General features: G+C 38.9%; 1 protein-coding gene across 1 annotated transcript in view; it reads right to left on the bottom strand.

The window, feature by feature from the left end:
• The window catches only part of CFAP54 (cilia and flagella associated protein 54), a 242503-nt gene that overhangs the window by 93508 nt on the left and 130088 nt on the right, over window positions 1–18907 (bottom strand). Inside the window, exons 40-46 of the mRNA XM_031462988.2 lie at window positions 17056–17208; window positions 14910–15104; window positions 12966–13053; window positions 12457–12666; window positions 9544–9610; window positions 7545–7727; window positions 4557–4643 (exon numbers count right to left, since the gene is read on the bottom strand). Coding sequence (XP_031318848.2) covers window positions 4557–4643; window positions 7545–7727; window positions 9544–9610; window positions 12457–12666; window positions 12966–13053; window positions 14910–15104; window positions 17056–17208 — 983 coding nt within the window. The remainder of the gene's footprint in view (window positions 1–4556; window positions 4644–7544; window positions 7728–9543; window positions 9611–12456; window positions 12667–12965; window positions 13054–14909; window positions 15105–17055; window positions 17209–18907) is intronic.

The following is an 18907-nucleotide window of genomic DNA, read 5'->3' as shown; positions in this document are numbered from 1 at the left end:
AGACACAGAAGAGTTTTAAAAAATTGAATTTATCCTTTTGTTTCCATGGTAAAGTATGGTTTAAAAGAAAGACAAAATAAAACCACTCGATTTCTGTAACACTCTGAGAAATGTCAAACAAACCAGGAAATGAACTCCACAAAGTATCAACATAAATAAAACTGTTCATTTTCTTATCCATAATTAATGGACCCTGTCAATTTTAAAGACATGTACTTAACATTAGTCAACTGGTAATTATATATTGTGCATGGCTTATTTTGAATATAATCCAGCAAGACTTTCAGTCAGGAAATTACAGAAGGAAAAGTTCTTGATCAAATGCATTTATCCATTCAACATGTTTACTGAGCATTTCTTCTGTACTGAGCCCTTTTGGAAGCTACATCCAATGGGAGGTATGTTTAGCTAAATTTAAATGATGCATGAAGATATACACAGTATGAGGAGGGATAAAAGGTACTGACAAAATGCTGTTTCTTAAGTTGTGGTCAGGGGGGACTTCTCTGGGGAGACCTTCAAGAGAAGATTTGAGAATGACGTGAGGGAGAAGACATGACAATCTTCTGAGGGGACCTTGAGTAGAGAGGTCACGTGGTGGTGGAAGCAATCTTGGGGTCTCGGTGTGCTGGAGGAACAGCCTGTGTGGCAGGAGCTCAGGGAGAGAGGAGAAGAGGGTTGGGAGGTAGGTGCGAATGGTGGCCTGTAGACCAGAGTGGAGACACAGCTATGTTGTTCTCTGTGTGATAAGAAGTTATTGGAGAGGGTGCGGGTATAGCCCAGTGGTAGAGCACATGCTTAGCATGCATGAGGTCCTGGGTTCAATATGAGTAACTCCACTAAAAATAAATAAGCCTAATTACCTTCCCTCCCTGCCAAAATAAAATAATAAAGGAATAAAGAAATAAAAGAAGTTATTGGAGAGTTGTGAACAGGTCAGTGCCCATACCTGACTTGTGTTTTGAAACCATCTAGTGACTTTATAGAGAACAGAGGACGAATTGTGAAAGCCAGGAGTGAAACACAAAATTGGATGAAGATTATATATACCTAAAACACAGAAAAAGAAAATCCAACTTATCCTCAACAGGTATACTCATTTTATGCTCCTTTTTCCTTTAATTATTATCTTAGGACTCTCAAGAGTATCAATTTTAAAGAAATAAAAAGAAGGTAAATTAGAAGGAAACAGGATGTGACAATAACAAAAACAGAACATTAAAAGTCAGGAAAAATTTTTTAATGGAGAAGAGAAAACAGCTTGTCTACTGAGTTACATGCTTTGATTTCTGCCTAAGACACCTTGGGCTCTAACTTCCCAGTGCCACATAATTAACAAAGTAGTCATTAGGGAGTCATCTGAGCTCTTTATCCCTTGGAGGAAACACTTCCCCATAGCTGTGTGAGATCAGTCTCCTCTAGTCTTAACTGTAAGACTGCTGTACGTAGACTACCTGTAACTGTTAAGGCTACCTCTGGTTCAGTTTATCATCTCAATCTGACTATATGAAAAAGCTATGCAGATAATAATGGACGTGTATGTTCAGAAATGACTAACACTGTGAACACAAACAAGCCAGATGGAAAAAAGAAACACCCATAAATCAACCCTTCACATACAAATACAGAACCATCGGTTCCCTTCCTGGGAATGCTGGGTTTGTTGAGATTAATAAATCTTTTGGGATGTTGGCAGTTCTAAAGTGAAGGCAGACCAGGTGATCATGAAGGGGTCTTAGTGTTTTCCCTGAAAGACACTAGTGCACAGCAGAAACTTAACAGTATGATCTACTGCGGTTTGATTTGTCAGAAGGCATCGTTTGCTACTTTCTGACTATGATTTTTCTCTCTTCCCACTCACTGACCCCAGCTTGTTCAGAAAGGTCAGGCGAACTCTGCTCACCAGGGCTGTTATTCCTTCCCTTGTATGATGCATCAATTGCCCCTTTTCATTGCTTCTGCCAACACCCTACTTGGGTTTCCAGTCCTACCATGCCAATAAGATTCCACTCCCACCTCACTCTGTTCCTGACATTGTTACCAGATACATCTCATCATGTCCTTCTCCTGATCAAAATTCTGCCATTAATCCCCCTCCCAACCCAAGACTACAGAAGACGGTCCATTGTTCTTTACTAGCTTTTAAGTTACTCTAGTACAAAAACAGTTGTCAAGTGCTAAAAATCCAATTAAAAAATGGTCATTTACTCAAAAACTCTGTCCCAGATTCTTCCAGTGCCTCTCTGGATCTCCTTTTGACATGTGACTAATGGTCACTGCAACCCTTCCATGTTTCTTGCCTCTTAACATCACCAGAATAAAAACTGTTACCCAGTTCTGACTCCACAGATTCCTCATTTCTCTTGCCACGGAGCCTTCACATGTCTCAGCCCTGGAACTCAAAACCTGGCCCCTGGAATCCTCCACATCACAGGCCTCTGGTATCCTCATGTCGTCTTCTCCAGACTCCCTACTCAAACCTCCACTCCAGGCTAACGGAACTGCCTCTGCCTCCTCGACCAGTCAGCACTTTGTCACCTCTGTGTCCTTCACGCTACTGTCTGCCACGAGTGTTCCCTGCTTCCTCTCTCCTGCTCAGTTGGTCCTACTCTTTTCCAGCCTAAATCTTATCTACCTGATGAAACCCTGGGACTCAAAGCCATTCTCCCTCTTCCAAGCTCCTGGAGGCAGTGCTCATCACACTCATTTGGAACCAGTCAAGTGGGAGGTGCACACATTACTGTCTTTGTCTATGTCCCGTCTCTCTTCCCTATTTTCTCTTCTGTATAAGCAAGGATCCCAGGTTACATGTCTTAATTAGAGTTACTAACGTGGTACCTTTATATAGGAGGTACTCAATAAATGATGTTTCATAGGTAAAGCAATAAATTTTTACCAACTATCTTCTAGGTGAGTTCCCACTAAACAATAGGGAGAGTGCGGTTAGTTGGTGCTTGATAAATGGCTGCAGATTTCAAATCCAATTCAATAATTAATTACTAAATATCAGGTATATGAATTTATTACGAGTAATACAGTATAAGGAACTAAAAGATGAATAAGATACAGGCCCTAGCCTCAAGAATTTTGCAATCTCGAATAGAACACTGTTTTAAAAACAGAGAGAGAGAAATTGTATGCAGCTTTTTAAAAAGTGTTTTTGGAATTCAAAACCAGGAGAACTCTTAAGAGATCAGTAATTCAGAAAGGGTGATCCAGAAATGTTCATGGTAGGTAACTATTTATTCCCAGGTTAAGATGTATTATCTTAATACCATCAGTATTCCTCTTAGGGAAGGTTATCATCTTTATTTAGAAATAGAGTGAGATGGACTATTTGGGTCTGAAAACATAGGCCCAAGAGCAGGGTCTGGATGGAGACAGGAGTTCAAAGAGAAGTCTAACTTTCCCTCATTAGAAAATGGGAAAGATCTGGGGAAGAAGGGTATTTTCAAAAAAGGAGAAGAAGGCTGAGCCAGTGGGGTGTCGGAGCCCACTCACTTCAACTGCAGGAGCTAACTGTGCTTATCTTGTCCCAGTTTCACACTCAGTAACAGCCCGTTGTAGCCAAAGTCGGCTGTAGTGGGAGTATTTACACCGTAGAAATTGCAAATGCTATGAATCAGGGTTTTCTTTTTAGAGTGAGTTAGGAAACACTTAACCAGCATACAGCTGATGAAGCCACGCACTAGGAGGCAAAAGAGTGAGAAAATGGCCAAGAAATATTCTAAACTCAGAGATGCCAAACATTCTATTATAAGTTGCTGGTTTGGACTCAACTAAAATTTCCTTGTGTTCCCATTTTTAGTAAAGTCCACTATAGAAATAAAGACCTTAGGAGAATGTAATGAGTGTGTTTATGTGTTTGCGTGTGTGTAAATTATGGAATATGGCTGAATTCCATATTATAGATGAGGAGGTGCAAAACAGGGTGCAAACTTGCTGGATGTTCCCTGTAGAAAACAAATTTAACCAAACTGGGAGCCTGTGACCCCAGATAACTAGGAAAAGGGGCAAAGAAAATGAGGTGTCATTTGAGGCTGTCACTCCACATGGGATCCAAGCCAAATGCACCTGAGTCTTGAAGGCAGAGAGCCTCCTGACTTCTACATTACAGAGTTCATTGTAATTTAGTGTCTGTGTGTTTTATCACTTCAGTTGCCTGTGCCATGAAAAACTCTTGTATACTAGGATATACATAAAGATCCTTAGCATAAAGAATTCACAGAAACTTCAGAAAACTGACTCAATAGTCTCTACCAGGAAACCAGTGTTTAGAAATGGTGATTTCTAGGCTGAATGGTGTCAGGTGACCCTTGTTACCGGGTATAGCTGTTCCTCACTTAACTGTGGCCCAAGCATAAAACGATCTAAATCTCCCTATCTGGCTCTTTCATATACTTTATTATAATGTTGTGCAAGTTTTTTTTTTCAATATGAGCACAATACCATATATTACTATCAGCTTATTATTATGAGTATTAGAACTAAATTAATTCATAACAATACCTTTAATAGTTCAAGAATATTAAATGTCTTAAAAGATTGTAACATACCTTGAGGATTCTTGCTTCTAAATTTCTGACTTGGTCTTGGCAAATTCCAGAGACAAAATACTGGTATAGTGCAAGAAGAGGCAGAATCTACCAACAGAAAAATACCTTGTTTTAAAACATATTTTATCAGAAACAGACTCATAGACATAGAATACAAACTTGTGGTTGCCAGGGGGGAGGGGAGTGGGAATGGACAGACTGAAAGCTCGAAATTTGTAGATACTGACAGGCATATGTAGAATAGATAAACAAGATTATACTGTATAGCACAGAGAAATATATACAAGATCTTGTGATAGCTCACAGTGAAAAAGAATGCAACAATGAATATATATATGTTCATGTATAACTGAAAAATTGTGCTCTACATTGGAAATTGACACAACATTGTAAACTGAGTATAACTCAATAAAAAAAAGTTATAAAAAATAAAAATAAAATGTATTTTATCAAGTTAATAACCTAATAATACAATTTAGCCAAATATTGATGTAAGAGATGTTATGCAAAATTGTGATTGATTTTTCCATGTCAGGAGACTGTACTGTTTGGTATAAGTGAAATGATCTGCCCAGCATATGCTTCATAATTTTGTCAGAACTTTATAGTGGTATCACTAACTTACAGTTCCAAAGAGATGTCACTTTGGATGACATCTTAAGCATGGAAAAATAAAAATCCAATTAATTATCTTCCTTGAAAAAAAATTAATTCAACATATATGTATGAATTACTGAGGCCTATGGAAACATTTGAGCAAATGAGCTATCAAATAAATGCAAAATGTAAAGCAAAGGAACTCAAATCTATGGCCCCTGATAGCTCCGACTTACTCGTCTCAGTGTCAGCTGCTATTTGTCTTCAGTAGGAATTTTTCTATCAAGAAAAAAGTATTTATAACATGCTTGTTGTGTGTGAGGCTCTGCTGAATGAGAGCAAAATCTAAGCCCCTGCCTTCACAAAGTATACATACTACTGCTTAAAACCCAAGCTTACTCTTCACATAATATTTCTTAGAGTTAACCCCAAAGTTCAACTCTTCTTGAAGTCCCAAGGATATATGTGAAAGCTTACAGACTGTCAATCTTTGAATTGACCTAACCACTCTCCAGCCAAAGGCAAGTGTTGAGGGGTCAGTTTTGCCTATACTTCTGAGCAGCTCCTGACCTCAACTCAAAACTGAAGCTCAGTTCCTGCAATTGGGTCCTGTCCACCAACGGGACATGGAGCAAAAAAGGGGACTGAGATTCCCATTATTCAGCAAACTATTTCTCATGACCCCACAGCAATGTGTCCCCTTGCAAATTTTATATGTGACGGCAATCTCCTTAGCCACTGGGCTGCTTCTGGAGGGCAGTGTAATACAAAACGGAAACTGTTTACATCTTGTAAGTTCAGCTAAGAAACCTCTAATTGTCAGTCAACTTGTAGCTGCTGAATGCAACAGCTTTTCAAAAGAATTAGACCTGGTCTTAAAAATGATTTCAAATTTCATACATTTTTCTACAATGATACACTACAAACATAATACAATACCTTCTTCTACAATTAAAGCAGCACAAAACAATAAGAGTTGGCTATTACTTTTGAGATTGTTTCTTTTCTTTAGTGAGAAATAAAAACATACCATTTTATTGCTGCCAATTGCTCAATTATTCAGAAAAAATGTTCTCAATTTCTTAAGCTTTAGAGAAAAAAGTCTCATTTCTTTTCCAGTGCAGTGATATGTATTATATATGAATATGACTAGGCAGCTAAAGGTTACCCAGGGGATAGAACTACTTTCTAAATCGAGGAATGAATCCCCTTAACAATGAGAAGAGCATCATTTTGTTATTTTTTTTCTAATATACAATTTCTTGCTAAATCTGCCAAGTGTTAAAAGCATTAATCAACCTCTTCACTTTAACACATGGCATTATAATTGAACATCTAATATCAGGGGACAATAAATCTTTTCAACATAAGGAGAGAGTGAATTTAGAACAAGAAAACAGAAAACAATATATGAGAAAAAAAGAAAGGAGGTAGGACGAAAAAAGCATAGAGGAAAGGGAAAAAAGCAGAAAAAGAGAAAGAACAGGTATTAAGAAGCAAACATGGGGCTGGGGGGGGTGAGATAAAAAAGTACAGGAAATAGCAAAATGGAAGAAAATAGGAAAAAATAAGATAAAGGAGGAAAATATAAAATGACCAATAGAACATACTAATTTAAAATGCACTCAACTTCAAATTTATGACACATACTGTGATTTATTCCCCTAAAGGAAAAGAGAGTTGTATCTGAGTTTTTTAATTTACTAGGATATTAAGAGATGCCTATCTTTAATTTCAGTTAGAACCTGCTGTTCACTTAAGTGTCCCCTTAACACAGAAAAATCAAGAGACACAAAGATAAATTTACCTCAGTAAAGAAATACTCCCGCAGTTTTTTTTAATTTTAAACATATTTATTTATTATTGTATTACTGTATTATTTTATTTGGCAGGAGGGGAGAGGTAATTAGGTTTATTTATTTTTAGAGGAGGTACTGGGGATTGAACCCAGGACCTCGTGCATGCTAAGCATTCACTCTACCACTTGAACTATACCCTCCCCCTGCTCCCACAGTTTTGATATTGATATGACCTGCATGAATTAATGCAGGGAAGCTATATGTGCACTAAATTGCTCTGTCTGACACCAGTGAAACATTCTAGTTAATTTCACCAAATGTCCTCAGGAAAAAAAGGTAAAAATAACAGAGTGAAAAAGAGAACAAAATCAAATATACATGGCTATTGTATCCAAAATGCAATGCAAACAGTGATGTCAAAGAAAGCATATTAACATATTTTATTCTGAAGGACAAATCAAAACCCTGAATATAGAGTTTAAAAGTTAAGTAGAAACTGACCAAAAAAGCTTAGTAAAATTTGAAAAGTATAAGGTAAGTTGGGTAAGATACCACAGTGAATTAAGATTTGCTGATTTTATAAATCACTTACTATTAGATTTTGCTTAGCAAAGTGCAGTTCACGTATAATATAATACAAGCTTGCAACTACAGAGCAGATATCAGCCCGGTATCTGTCTGAGAAGAGCTCGATGCCAGGGAGAAGCTGAGTGATTTCATACTGAGCATAGCAACGTTCAGCTTTGGGGTGTGGAAGTGTGGTTCTCAGCAAACCCTGAAGATGAAAAAAGTGGAAATAAAGAGCTAGAAACTGCATCTGCAACAATGAGACAGAAAAATAAGTACATGTATTAGTTCACAAAGTGCTTAGCATATGCCTAGCACACTGTGCCTGTTAATAAGTGATACTTATTAATATTCTCATCACTATAGGTACCAAATGCTATTATCACTCAAGACAGGCCTTTCAAATTCCATGGTAGTTGGATACTTATTATTTTCAGAAAAATTATCATTATATTAAGTTATCATTTACTAAGGGTCAATTTTGTGTTGGACACTCTTGGTAAATTGTTTGAAAATAGTATCTCATTTAGTTCTCATTCAACCTATCACTGGAAGGAAGGATTATTATCTCACAAGTGATACAACTGAGGCTTAAACAATTAACTTATATGAGGTTACACAGCTAATGGTGGCGAAAAGAAGATTCAAAATCATTTCTATTTAACTCAAAAATCTATGTTCATTCCACTATACCAACCTCTAAGCAGAGGAGAGAAAAAATTATTTCAGAAGTCTAAATCAAGCAGAGGTAATTCCAAATTTTTAACTGAATTAAGTTAAAAGGTGATTTGCTTAATTTGATCAATATTTCTTAGATAATTTGTATGACCAAGGTTGTGTTAGACGTTGAGAAGCAAGACGAAAATACAAATGCAAACTGTACACTTAGGAGTGCTTCTTATGTTATCTTAAGTAATTAACAGTTCTTGATAACAAGTGCATCATAAATTTATTTTAAGGCATATATCAGGAAAGAATTTCAATCAGATTTCTCACTAAACTTAAAAGATTCCTACTCTAAAGTACCATGTGATTGTTTAATTTTTAACTTTACAGATCTGTTTTAAAATCATGAAAAGAATGAACAGGTTTTGACAATAAATTCTACCAGCTAGTTTTGATTTTAGGTATAGTGTTACTAAGAAATGATGTGACATTTAAGCAAAAAAGTAAATATTTTTCAGAATTACTTATTTTCTAAAACATAAAGAGCATTATCTTCAAGAACAAGGAATACTGGAAGAAAGTAAAGAGACAGAATAAAACAAAATGAATCAGATTCCGATTATCATTCCCTATGCATCCTTGACTCTTCCACTTCCTCCCTTTGAAGCCCAGGCAAGAGGTGTATGGAACAAAGGAAAACTGCCATCTGTCCACTCAGAGCAGCCTTTCCCAAAGATATTATCCATCCAGATTTCATGAGCTATCAGACTTCTCTGATACACAGAACAAGGGTGTCCCATCCTTCAAAGTAAACAGAACCTTTCGGAGATTGCAGAGGCCCCTGGCTACTTCCTGAACCTCAGAATGTCTTGTACTTCAGATAAAAGCTCCTTTCTTCTTCAGTGAAGTCAAACTCAAATCCTAAGAATGGCAACACTCTACTTCTGTAGTCTTTAACTTATTTCTTGCTCTCATCATATGATATACTTGACATCATACAACTGAGCAAAACTTTATTTAAGAGATGAGGCAACATAAGGCAACCCTTTCGGGTCAGTTAGACTGGCTTCACCGCGCATCAGCAACATGACGTTAGGAAGGACAGAAGTCTCAGTTTCCTCATCTGTAAAATTCCTCCTTCTGCAGCAGAGACCAGAAAAGGGACCCTGTGGAATATTAAGGGTGAAAATGCCACAGGGGTTCAACCATCGAAGGCGAGATGGGCTTAAGATATTTAATCAAGGTTCATGCTACTTTCCTACCTGTGAGTTTTATGAATATGACAGAATACTGTACTTTTTTCTTTTTTACTGACTGAATGGCCATGCTACTGTGGAAAGATATATGTAAAGTGTTACCTGAAAGAGTAACGCAGACAAAAGGCAACAGTTGAATCTCTTTTCAACGTCCAATGTCTTAATAAACCTAAGTAAGTATAAGAAAAGTAAACTGATTCATAGATAACATTCCAAAAATATTTTTATATAAATACATCTCTAATATTCATAGATTTTCCAAAATTAAAAGTTATCGTGATTCTGAAAGTGCTACATACTCATAAGAACTAGACCAGAGAGAAACAGAAAAAGTAAAACGAAAAATCACCTATAGTCCTACCACCTAAACATGATTACTGGTAACACTGTGGACAATTTCCTTCTAGCTTTTCTTCTATATATAATTATATACATGCACCGTCACATTAAGACTAAAATTATACAATACGTATTATTTTACAAACAAATTTTCCATTCTTGGATATAATGAATTACACCATTATTTTATAGAGCTTTAAATTTTTATCACATGCATGTATCACAATATACAAATACTCATCCCCATTTTGGTTTTCTCCAACACTAAGATAATAAACATTGTTATGTCTACTTGAGTGTATTTTCTACCAGTTCCACTGGATAAATCCCTAGTAGTAAAACTCTGGGGAAAAAGAGGTGCACAATTTTAAAGCTTTTGATGAGTACTATTACATCATTTCCTCCCAAAGATTGCAACCATGTGTTTTCTCACCAGCAGTATATTATGGATCTATTGACAATATTAAGGCTTTCCACCTGAGGTTAAGATAATGTCTCTGTTTACTACTATCTCATTTTATGTCCCTGAGAAGAGTTTTGAGTTTTCTTTACATGGGTCTTGAAACTCACATTTGTAACTAGAAACCATGTTACGTTCTTCTAAGCTTTATTTGATAAAACCAGTGGGCTTCACTATATTAATAACAACATCAATCTGAGTTCAGCTTCTCTATGCGGTGCTCTGGCCTTCTGAGCAGTGGGGAGAAGGGCTTCCTCTCAGGGAGGCTCCCACGACAGCCAAAGCCCCCTGAGTATCATGTATCCTGTGGAAGTCAGACTTCAGCTGGGTAACTAGGAACTGGCTTTCTGTTGATTAAAAATCACTTGGTAAAAACTTCAGAGGCTAAGAAGCTGAGGTGTCCTCTGGCAGGAATGCTTTAGCTGTTCTTTTCAAGCTGTGAACCTTCCCCAGTTTTTCTACTCTCTGCTGCCAAGTTCCACTTGGTCATAAAGTCAGATTTGAATGAGGATTGTGTGTGTTGTGTGTAAGAAAGAACTCCTTTCCAGGAGTGCAAAAAAACCAAATTTTGTAACAGAGTTTTTAAAAATACCTTTAATGTTTAATACTTTATAAGTGGTAATTCCTTACTTCCCCTGCCCAAATGCTAATTTTCTGAAAACAGGTGATTATTAACTAGGGAAAGTTATTACTTATAAAAAATTTTCTCTACAGGTCAAAATACTATGCAGGCTGTTGCCTACCACACCCTATAGGTAAGCTAAGAATGTGCCTAGAGAAGTGAAGGAAACCGGGACCTCTGCTCTCGTCAGAATTTCAGAATTTCTTACGTTAATCAAGCAGTTAAGATACTGCAAGCACTAACTAGTATAAGACGCTGTGACAGACTTTCACATGTCACGTGCGCTAGGCTGAAAATGGTCCCCTCAAAACATAGCAGCCTAACCCCTCAAACCTATGAAGATGTTATCTTATACAGTTTTTTTTTTTTAAAAAAAAAAACCTTGCAGATGTGATTAAATTAAGGGCCTTGCGATGGGGAGAGTATCCTGGATTATCGAGGTGAGCTCGATGTAATCACACTGGTCCTTGTGAGAGAAAGGCAGAGGAGGAGATGTGAGGATGGAAGCAGAGAGGAGAAGGAGACAGGAAGAAGACAGGCTGTTGGTCCTGAAGACAGATGATGGGGCCATGAGCTGAAGAGTGCAGGAAGCCCCTGGAAGCTGGGAAAGGCAAGGACAGAGACTCCACTAGAGCCTCGAGAGGGAGCCCGCCAACACTTCCGGCCTCCATCAACTGTAAGATAACATACTGGCCACTAAATCGTGGTACTTTGTTACACCAGCAATAGGAAACTCATACAGTATGTGTTATGGGCTAAATTACCTGCCCAATGCACCCCTGAAATTCACATGTTGGAAGTTCTAACCCCTGGAAATCCATAATGTGCCTGGACTTTGGAGGCAGGGCCTTTAAAGAGGTCATTAGGGTAAAATGAGGTCATGAGGGTGGGCCCTAACCCAGAAGGACTGCTCTCCTTAGGAGAAGAGAAGACTAGGACCAGACACACACAGGAGGAAGACCACGTGAGGACGCAGTGAGGAGACCACCACCTACACGCAGGGAGGGAGACCTCAGAAGAAACCAGCCCTGCCAGCTCGGGCTTCAAGCCTCCAGAATTGAGAGACAATAACTTTCTCACAAATTGGTACTTCCTTCTGGCAGCTCTAGGTGTCTCAAGTGTGTCATGTAATTCTTGTGACCACAGATTCAGATGAGAACACTGAGGCTCAGAGAGGATGACTGACTTGCCGAGGGCCCCAGACTTTTGGGGAGGCTCCTAAATTGGGCTCAAGTCGGCCTGCCTCCACACTCTTGATTCTTGTTCACACACCAACTGCTCACTCCCACATTCACTCACTTGACAGGTAGCTGTGGAATGCTATCTCCATGCTAGGCACTCAGGATACACTGGTGAACAGAGCAAAGACCTATGCCTGTGTGGAGCTCACATTCCAGGGGGGAGATGTTATAGGAGGAGGAGGAGTGGGCCGTAAGCAACAAACACCATGAAGAAGAAAACTGTATAACCCTGCATGGTACGGACACTGCTCCCAGGAACCCAGTGTGTAACGCTGGTGGTCCACATGGCCCAGGGGGGCCGCCCACAAGGGGAAGCCCACCCAGTGCACAGATCACCCCGTCGTCACACTCACTGTGCTATCTTTGCTGATATCACCGCTCCTTGCAAACACCCCCAAATGCCAACTTTCGACAGAAATTCCTCACTGTAGTCTTTGGAACCTGAAGGTGAACAGCTGTTGGTAGCACTGGTGGGGGAGGTGCCAAACTCCTTCCATGTGTGAAGCACGTCTTGTTTCCTAAATATGTCATCAAGAGCTTGACTCCAACATTTAAAAGCAGCCCTAAAACATAAACAGAGCATCAAGCAGGATGTTTTCTGAGATCTGTATTATTCAATCCAACTTCCAAAGGGGGAAAGTAAATGCTCTGAAGAAACATTTTGATTAAAATGTTAGAGAATGAATCTATGCCATGTATTACTCATAACCATTTCTCTCAGGTAGCATTTGATGAATAAAACGCAGCAATGGAATATTTACCAAGGAACTAAAATTTATTAAAGATAGTATTTTTTCACAATTAAAATTTTCTTTCAAACAAAAAAAGTTCTCCTTGTTCAACTGACTCCTAAAAAATCTACCTTTTCTTTTCTGCGAAGATGAGAAGATTTCCAAGTTCATGCAATGCCTGAACGTTAAGGCTTCTTTGATTGCTGGTCTGGAGAACATCTGTATTTTTAATCAAGTGAAAGAACAAATGTCAGTCCCTGGAAACTGTTTCCTTTATATTTGCAAGAATATTTTAAATGGCATTACACCTTAACTGTGCAGATAAGCAAACTCCGAGCTAATAGAGCCTTTAAATGTCACATGATATAGATACAGAGAGAGAGCAAACGACGTATTTGAATGAAGAACAGTGGGAGACTGGGTCTAATGGGCAGGGAAAATGAAGAAAGTAGAATAAGAGGAAGGCAGGTAGAGTTGGTGAAGGAGAGACATTCAGAAAAAGAGCGCATGGAAGAAAGGGCTGGGTATACACGGAAGTGTCATGTGTGGCTGGAGTATGTTTTTGGGGAGGGTGAAGGAGGAGGTAGTGGTAAGACTATGGGGGAATCTGAATGTCATGTGGAGAAATGTGGATGCTATTCTATAGCAGATGGGAGGCCTCGAACAGTTTGTTTTTTGAGCAGGGATGTGACAAGATCAAAGCATATTAGATTCTTCCTTTATCCAAATGCAAAAAAGCCCACCTTTAATATCACCTGTATCTGTTGTTGTTTTCTGATGAATGCAGCCATTCAAGGATGTGTAGCCAAAAACCCCAACAACTATGGCAATAGTTTCTAATGAGGGCAGCACTGTCCCCGAGATGGTATTTTAGAAACCTGAGGAAGGGTTTTATTGGCTGTCACCATGGGACCTCTGCTGGTATCTCCTAGATGAAGACCTGAGACATGGAATGGACTGCAATGCACAGAACCTTTCCCACAGTGAGGAAGAAGGTGAGAAACCTGTTTATAATTATTTGAGTCTAACATCTAACTTCATCGTACGCAATGAAAGGGCATTTTTGCATGTTTTCAAAATGCTCTGAGTTTTCCAGAAATGCAACCGCTGTAATGTTTTATTTTGTTCCAAAGTTACCTTGAGTTGCTAATTTAGAAAATCAGGTCACCAAAAATAACAACGCTGACGGTACTTGAGCCATCAATACACATGTATCGGTCTGCTGTCATAGCTGCCACATTCACGTGTGTCCTGTACACCCTACGTACGACAGACGATCATCTGACTGCTGCTCTATTCCTCTGGAGCCTAAGCACTTACATACTAACAAATAGTTTTTTTTATTATAAAGTGATTTCATTTTATTTAGTCTTCATTTTATATTTACAGCTTCATATTGATTTTTAAAAAATAATGTGTGTAGGAAGAATGGATTAAATATAAATTTTATTTTGGGGACTAAAGGGGGAATTACAAAATGTCTTATAAAAAACGTTGGGTCTACAGCATGGGTTGAATATATACTGCTGAATTTGTAGAAAAGCCAAATCAAGTGGAAAGGAAAGGAAAATGGAATCAGCTGGGGCAGAGCAAAAGAACGTAACAGTGGCCACATCTCAACAAACGGCTCATAGATTCAGTTAAAGTGGGATGAACAGAAGGGTGCCTAGAATCTCACAATGGTGACAGCTAGGCTGGGAAAATGGGTGACGGGAGGGGCTGGCAGCACCTTCTCTAAACACTGCTCTGTCTCTGCCTACAAGAGTGTGATAGATTTTATGTTCAAGCGCTTTCATCCTACTTTTAAAGATAACATTTCAGTTACTATAGAGCAAAGGGAACTATACTGAGTATCTTGTAATAAAAACACATAATGGAAAATAATCTGAAAATATGTAACTCAGTCACTTTGCTATATACCTGAAACTAACACAATATGGGAAATCAACCGCACCTCAGTTTTAAAAAATTAATTAAAATATTTTTTAAAAAGATAACATTTCAGGACCAAATGCAATCTCAACATTAACATGGAAGATCGTACTGAAAATGAACACATAATGAATAAATCTTACTAATAGTTTCATAGTAAGAAGAAATTACGAGTCCGAGCTGTGAAGAGGGAAGTTTGCTTTTCTCCACTGAGCTGAAAACTCTGAAGTGTTCCTGAAAAAGGTTGGGGGGGGTCGGCATGTGCATCTCTTCGGTCCCCAGGCAAAACTCCACCTTTCCGGTAGTAAATTTTAAATTGTTCATTCCTCCTTTGTCTCCTAAATTTATGAAAAAAATTTAAAAGAAATTTTAAAATGGAGAGAGAAGGGAAGTTGATGAGGAGGAAAAACGTAGAAGAGATGGAAAAGGAGAAGGAAGGAGAGATTTTGCACAGAGCCGAGACTCTGCGGCAGTTTGGGGGACACTGTTTCCTTACACCTAGTACCTTGACTCCTTTCTGAAGAGTCCGGGTGTGTGGGTCGATGTGCTCAACACTCACGTTAGTTCAAAAAGAGCAGTGCAGAGGGGCAGTGTGCCGGGAAGTAAATGCTGAGACAATGCTTTGCTCCTCGTGGGGATCGGTGGAAACTGCACAGTTTGGGTTCAACTTTTTTTTTTAAGAGTTTCCAACAGTAAGATGTTAGTTTGCCTCTGGGGCAGAGACCTCTGGGAGAGAAGCAACATACAGGTAGTTCTGACCCGAGGAGGGAAAAATAGGAAAGAACCCGTTTCTTTCTAAGATCAGAGAACACACAGGAAAAAAAGGAAAAATATTCTAGGGGAAGTAGTCAAAAGCCGCAGAGAGAGAAAAGCTAATATGGATTGAAGTCTATAGCCCGAGGACTGGGGAGAAACTGCTGAAAATATCTTGGTATCAGGTGAAGTTCAGATTGAGGTGGCATGAACCATTCTTAGGAATTGTATGTGCTTTTTAAATTCATACCCTTAACCACTGTTAATGCACACCATATTTGACGTAGGTTTTAACGTGCTATGGAGAGACAATTTAATGTAATGTGAGTCTGTGGACAATACAACCAAAAACTGTGGGTACATATTGTAGCAAGTGGTTTTTTGGGGAAGAAGGGGCAGCAACAACAGCAAATACATATGTACCTACATACACATACTTATATGCATGCATACTTATATACAGATGTACTTGTATACAGACACACATATATACATACATACTTGTATCCACACATAAATAAAGCTGCTGTCAGTGGTTGTAAACAACAAATGGTCAAATTTCTAAAACATCAGTCCAGGAAATATTATATCATAGGTAGACATTTAAATCTATTTTAATAATTCTAAAATACAGTTATTTTAAATTTATTAACTTAAGTTTATTCTTTATGCTTATTCTTATTTTTTCTGATAAATTTGAATAGCAAGGATCATAAACATAAAATTAGGATTTTAACAAATTTTAAATAACCTAAATATAGGTAATTTGGGATTTTCCTAGCCTATATTTGAGTACCCTCTTCCTCTCTGCAGTAACCACTTAACCACTCAAATTCTTGCTTTGACTGAGTTTACAAATCAATAGATTTTGAGAAGAGAGAAAGCAAATGTCATGTAACCAAGGATAGCAAATATCTTGTTTTAAGCTAAAAGAAATCTCTAAGATCAAAATCTATGGTATTAATAAGAAGCTTTGTTGATGTATATGTAAAAGTACACCCATTTCTTTGACATTGATAAAGTATTTTAGTAAAAGATTTTAGTTAATTCAGTACGAATCAATTCACCTACTTATAAAAATAAAACAAGACTGTAGCATCATACTTGCAGAGCAAATGGTTAAGAACATAGAGGTACAGAATCAAAAATGAACAAATATTGTTTCCGTATCTACTCTACTACATAAAAGCAGATGAGTGAGACAGCACTCTGGGTGGAATAAAGTGTGAGGAAAAGAGGTGCGATCCACTAGGCAAGAAGAAAGTGGAAGGCGGCAGGCGGCGGGCCTGGAAGTGGGGAAGGGGGCAGGACGTGGTAGGCCTGCAGGGCGGTACTGCACATCAGCAAAGAGGAAGGGGTACAGAGAAAGGACAGTCACCCTCCATTTCTGGGGTGCAGAACCATGGATACGGGGGGAAGGGGGTGGGGGTTGAGGGGAGGCTAACTGTAAGGGACATGTACATCTGTGACTGTTGGTATCTGCAGGGGGTCCTGGAATCAACTCCCCACAGATGCCCGGGAATGGCTGTAGTTTACCTTGGGTCTGTGCAAGAAATAATGAAAGCAACTTTCTGCTGTGTCGGATTGATCTGTTATGATATTTGGATTTTTCCAAGGTCTCTCTAAAACATCTCAAAGTGTCTGTCACATCCACGGGCACGCAGACGAGCTCTTTGGCTTTGCTGTATTCTGAAAGGAAAGAGAAGAGTGACGTTAAGGATGAAATATTGCAGCAAGCCAACAAGCAGCAAAAGACTTCCTAACTCAGAGAATTTCTTGGTCCCAAACTAAAGCTGCTAAATTCAAAGCCCCCAGGTCTGCAGCAGGTGTTTCAACATTCAGATCAATTTTTGGGGGGATACATTTGACAGTTCTTTTTTTAAAAAAAGAAAACTTAGAAAACTTCTGATTCGTATGAAATGCAAATAACTTTAGATCTTGCCAATTTTCCTTATGAAGCCTCCTACTTTTTCTTTCGCTGATCATAAAAGATGAAATAATCCACTCCTTTTCAGAAGCCTCTTCAAAGCCAAGGTGCCTTGGGAAACAGACGAAAGGAGGAAACAAAGAAGCTTGGAGATGGGCAACTGCTCTTTTAAGAGCAGGAAAAGATAGCTTTCTAATACTGGAGGATGCAGGGAAAGGAAGATGGGGTCATTAACAGGTATGGAACTGAAAAGCAGTCCTGAAAAATGGACAGGAAGGGGAGATGTTGCTGAAAGGTGCTGAAGGTCTTTGGAGAGGAAGTGGTGGTCCCGAGTTAGGCTGCAGACCTGCTGTATACACCATGAAGCCGGCGTACAAGAAAGAAGAAATGTCAGGTTGAATAACACAGGAATTTACCTCTTCAACAAGTTGAACAGGTCCAACACCGCATCTAAAGTCTGAGGTCTCGACAGTGCAGCACCTTGCTAGGGAACAGGGCTACAAGAGGGTAAGAGGCATGACCTTTGCCCTCAAGAAGCTCACAGTCTAGCTGAAGCATTCTAACACTGGATTATGAGAATCACCCTTACAGAGAGAATCTGGGTACATGCTAAAATGAGGGAAAGAAAGAAGAGAGAGATCAGTGGAGTGGGGGAAAGGACAAGCAAGAAAGATTTTGCAGGAGAGCAGATATGCCAGCTGTGTCTCAGAGGATGGGGAAGATTTGATCAGGAAGAAAGAGGCAAGTGGTTTTAGATAGTTACATTAAGAATAGCTGACGCTGATTGAGCATTTATACTATGCCAGTAACTATTCTAAATAACTATTGTGATAGTCTCATTGAATCCTGGCAACAATCATAAGAGGTACGTCCTCATGCTACAGATGAGGAAAATCAGGCATAAAGTCTGGTAGCTTCCCTGGGGTCACAGAACTAGTTTGTGCAAGGAGAGGGTGGAAGAAGGAAGAAGGGTGGTGATTTGGGACACAATATGACATGGTCAGTCCTTCTGAACCAAGAAGGGTTTTCCAGAAGCCTGAAGCCCTAACTGAGTAAGTGACCTTCATCCTCTTTAATGGGGAACCAAGCAAGGATTTTGAGCAGGATCTGAGCACAAAGAGATCAATATTTTAGGAAGAGTTACCCAACAAATGTATACACAGTAGACAGCAATAGAAAGAGGCTGGTGGCTATGACATTACAACACAGACTTTGTTATGATTTTAACTTGACTAAGGTGGTAGCAATGGAAACAAGGCAGGGACACAGAAAACGTTCCATTGTTAGAAGCGTCAGGGGAGTGGTTAACTGGCTATATGACCTCTTCCTCATCTTTCAGGGCCAATAACATTGCTTCCTACCTCAGTGGGAATAAATGGAAGCAATTCAAAGGGATTTTATGAAAGCCTAGTCCACCATGTCCACCCAGCCCCCAGACTTGTGCCCATCTACACCTCAAGG

The sequence above is a fragment of the Camelus dromedarius genome, chromosome 11, assembly GCF_036321535.1.
Source record: "Camelus dromedarius isolate mCamDro1 chromosome 11, mCamDro1.pat, whole genome shotgun sequence".
NCBI lineage: Eukaryota > Metazoa > Chordata > Mammalia > Artiodactyla > Camelidae > Camelus > Camelus dromedarius.
Note: the sequence above shows the minus strand (reverse complement) of the source record. Positions and strands in the feature narration are given on the sequence as shown.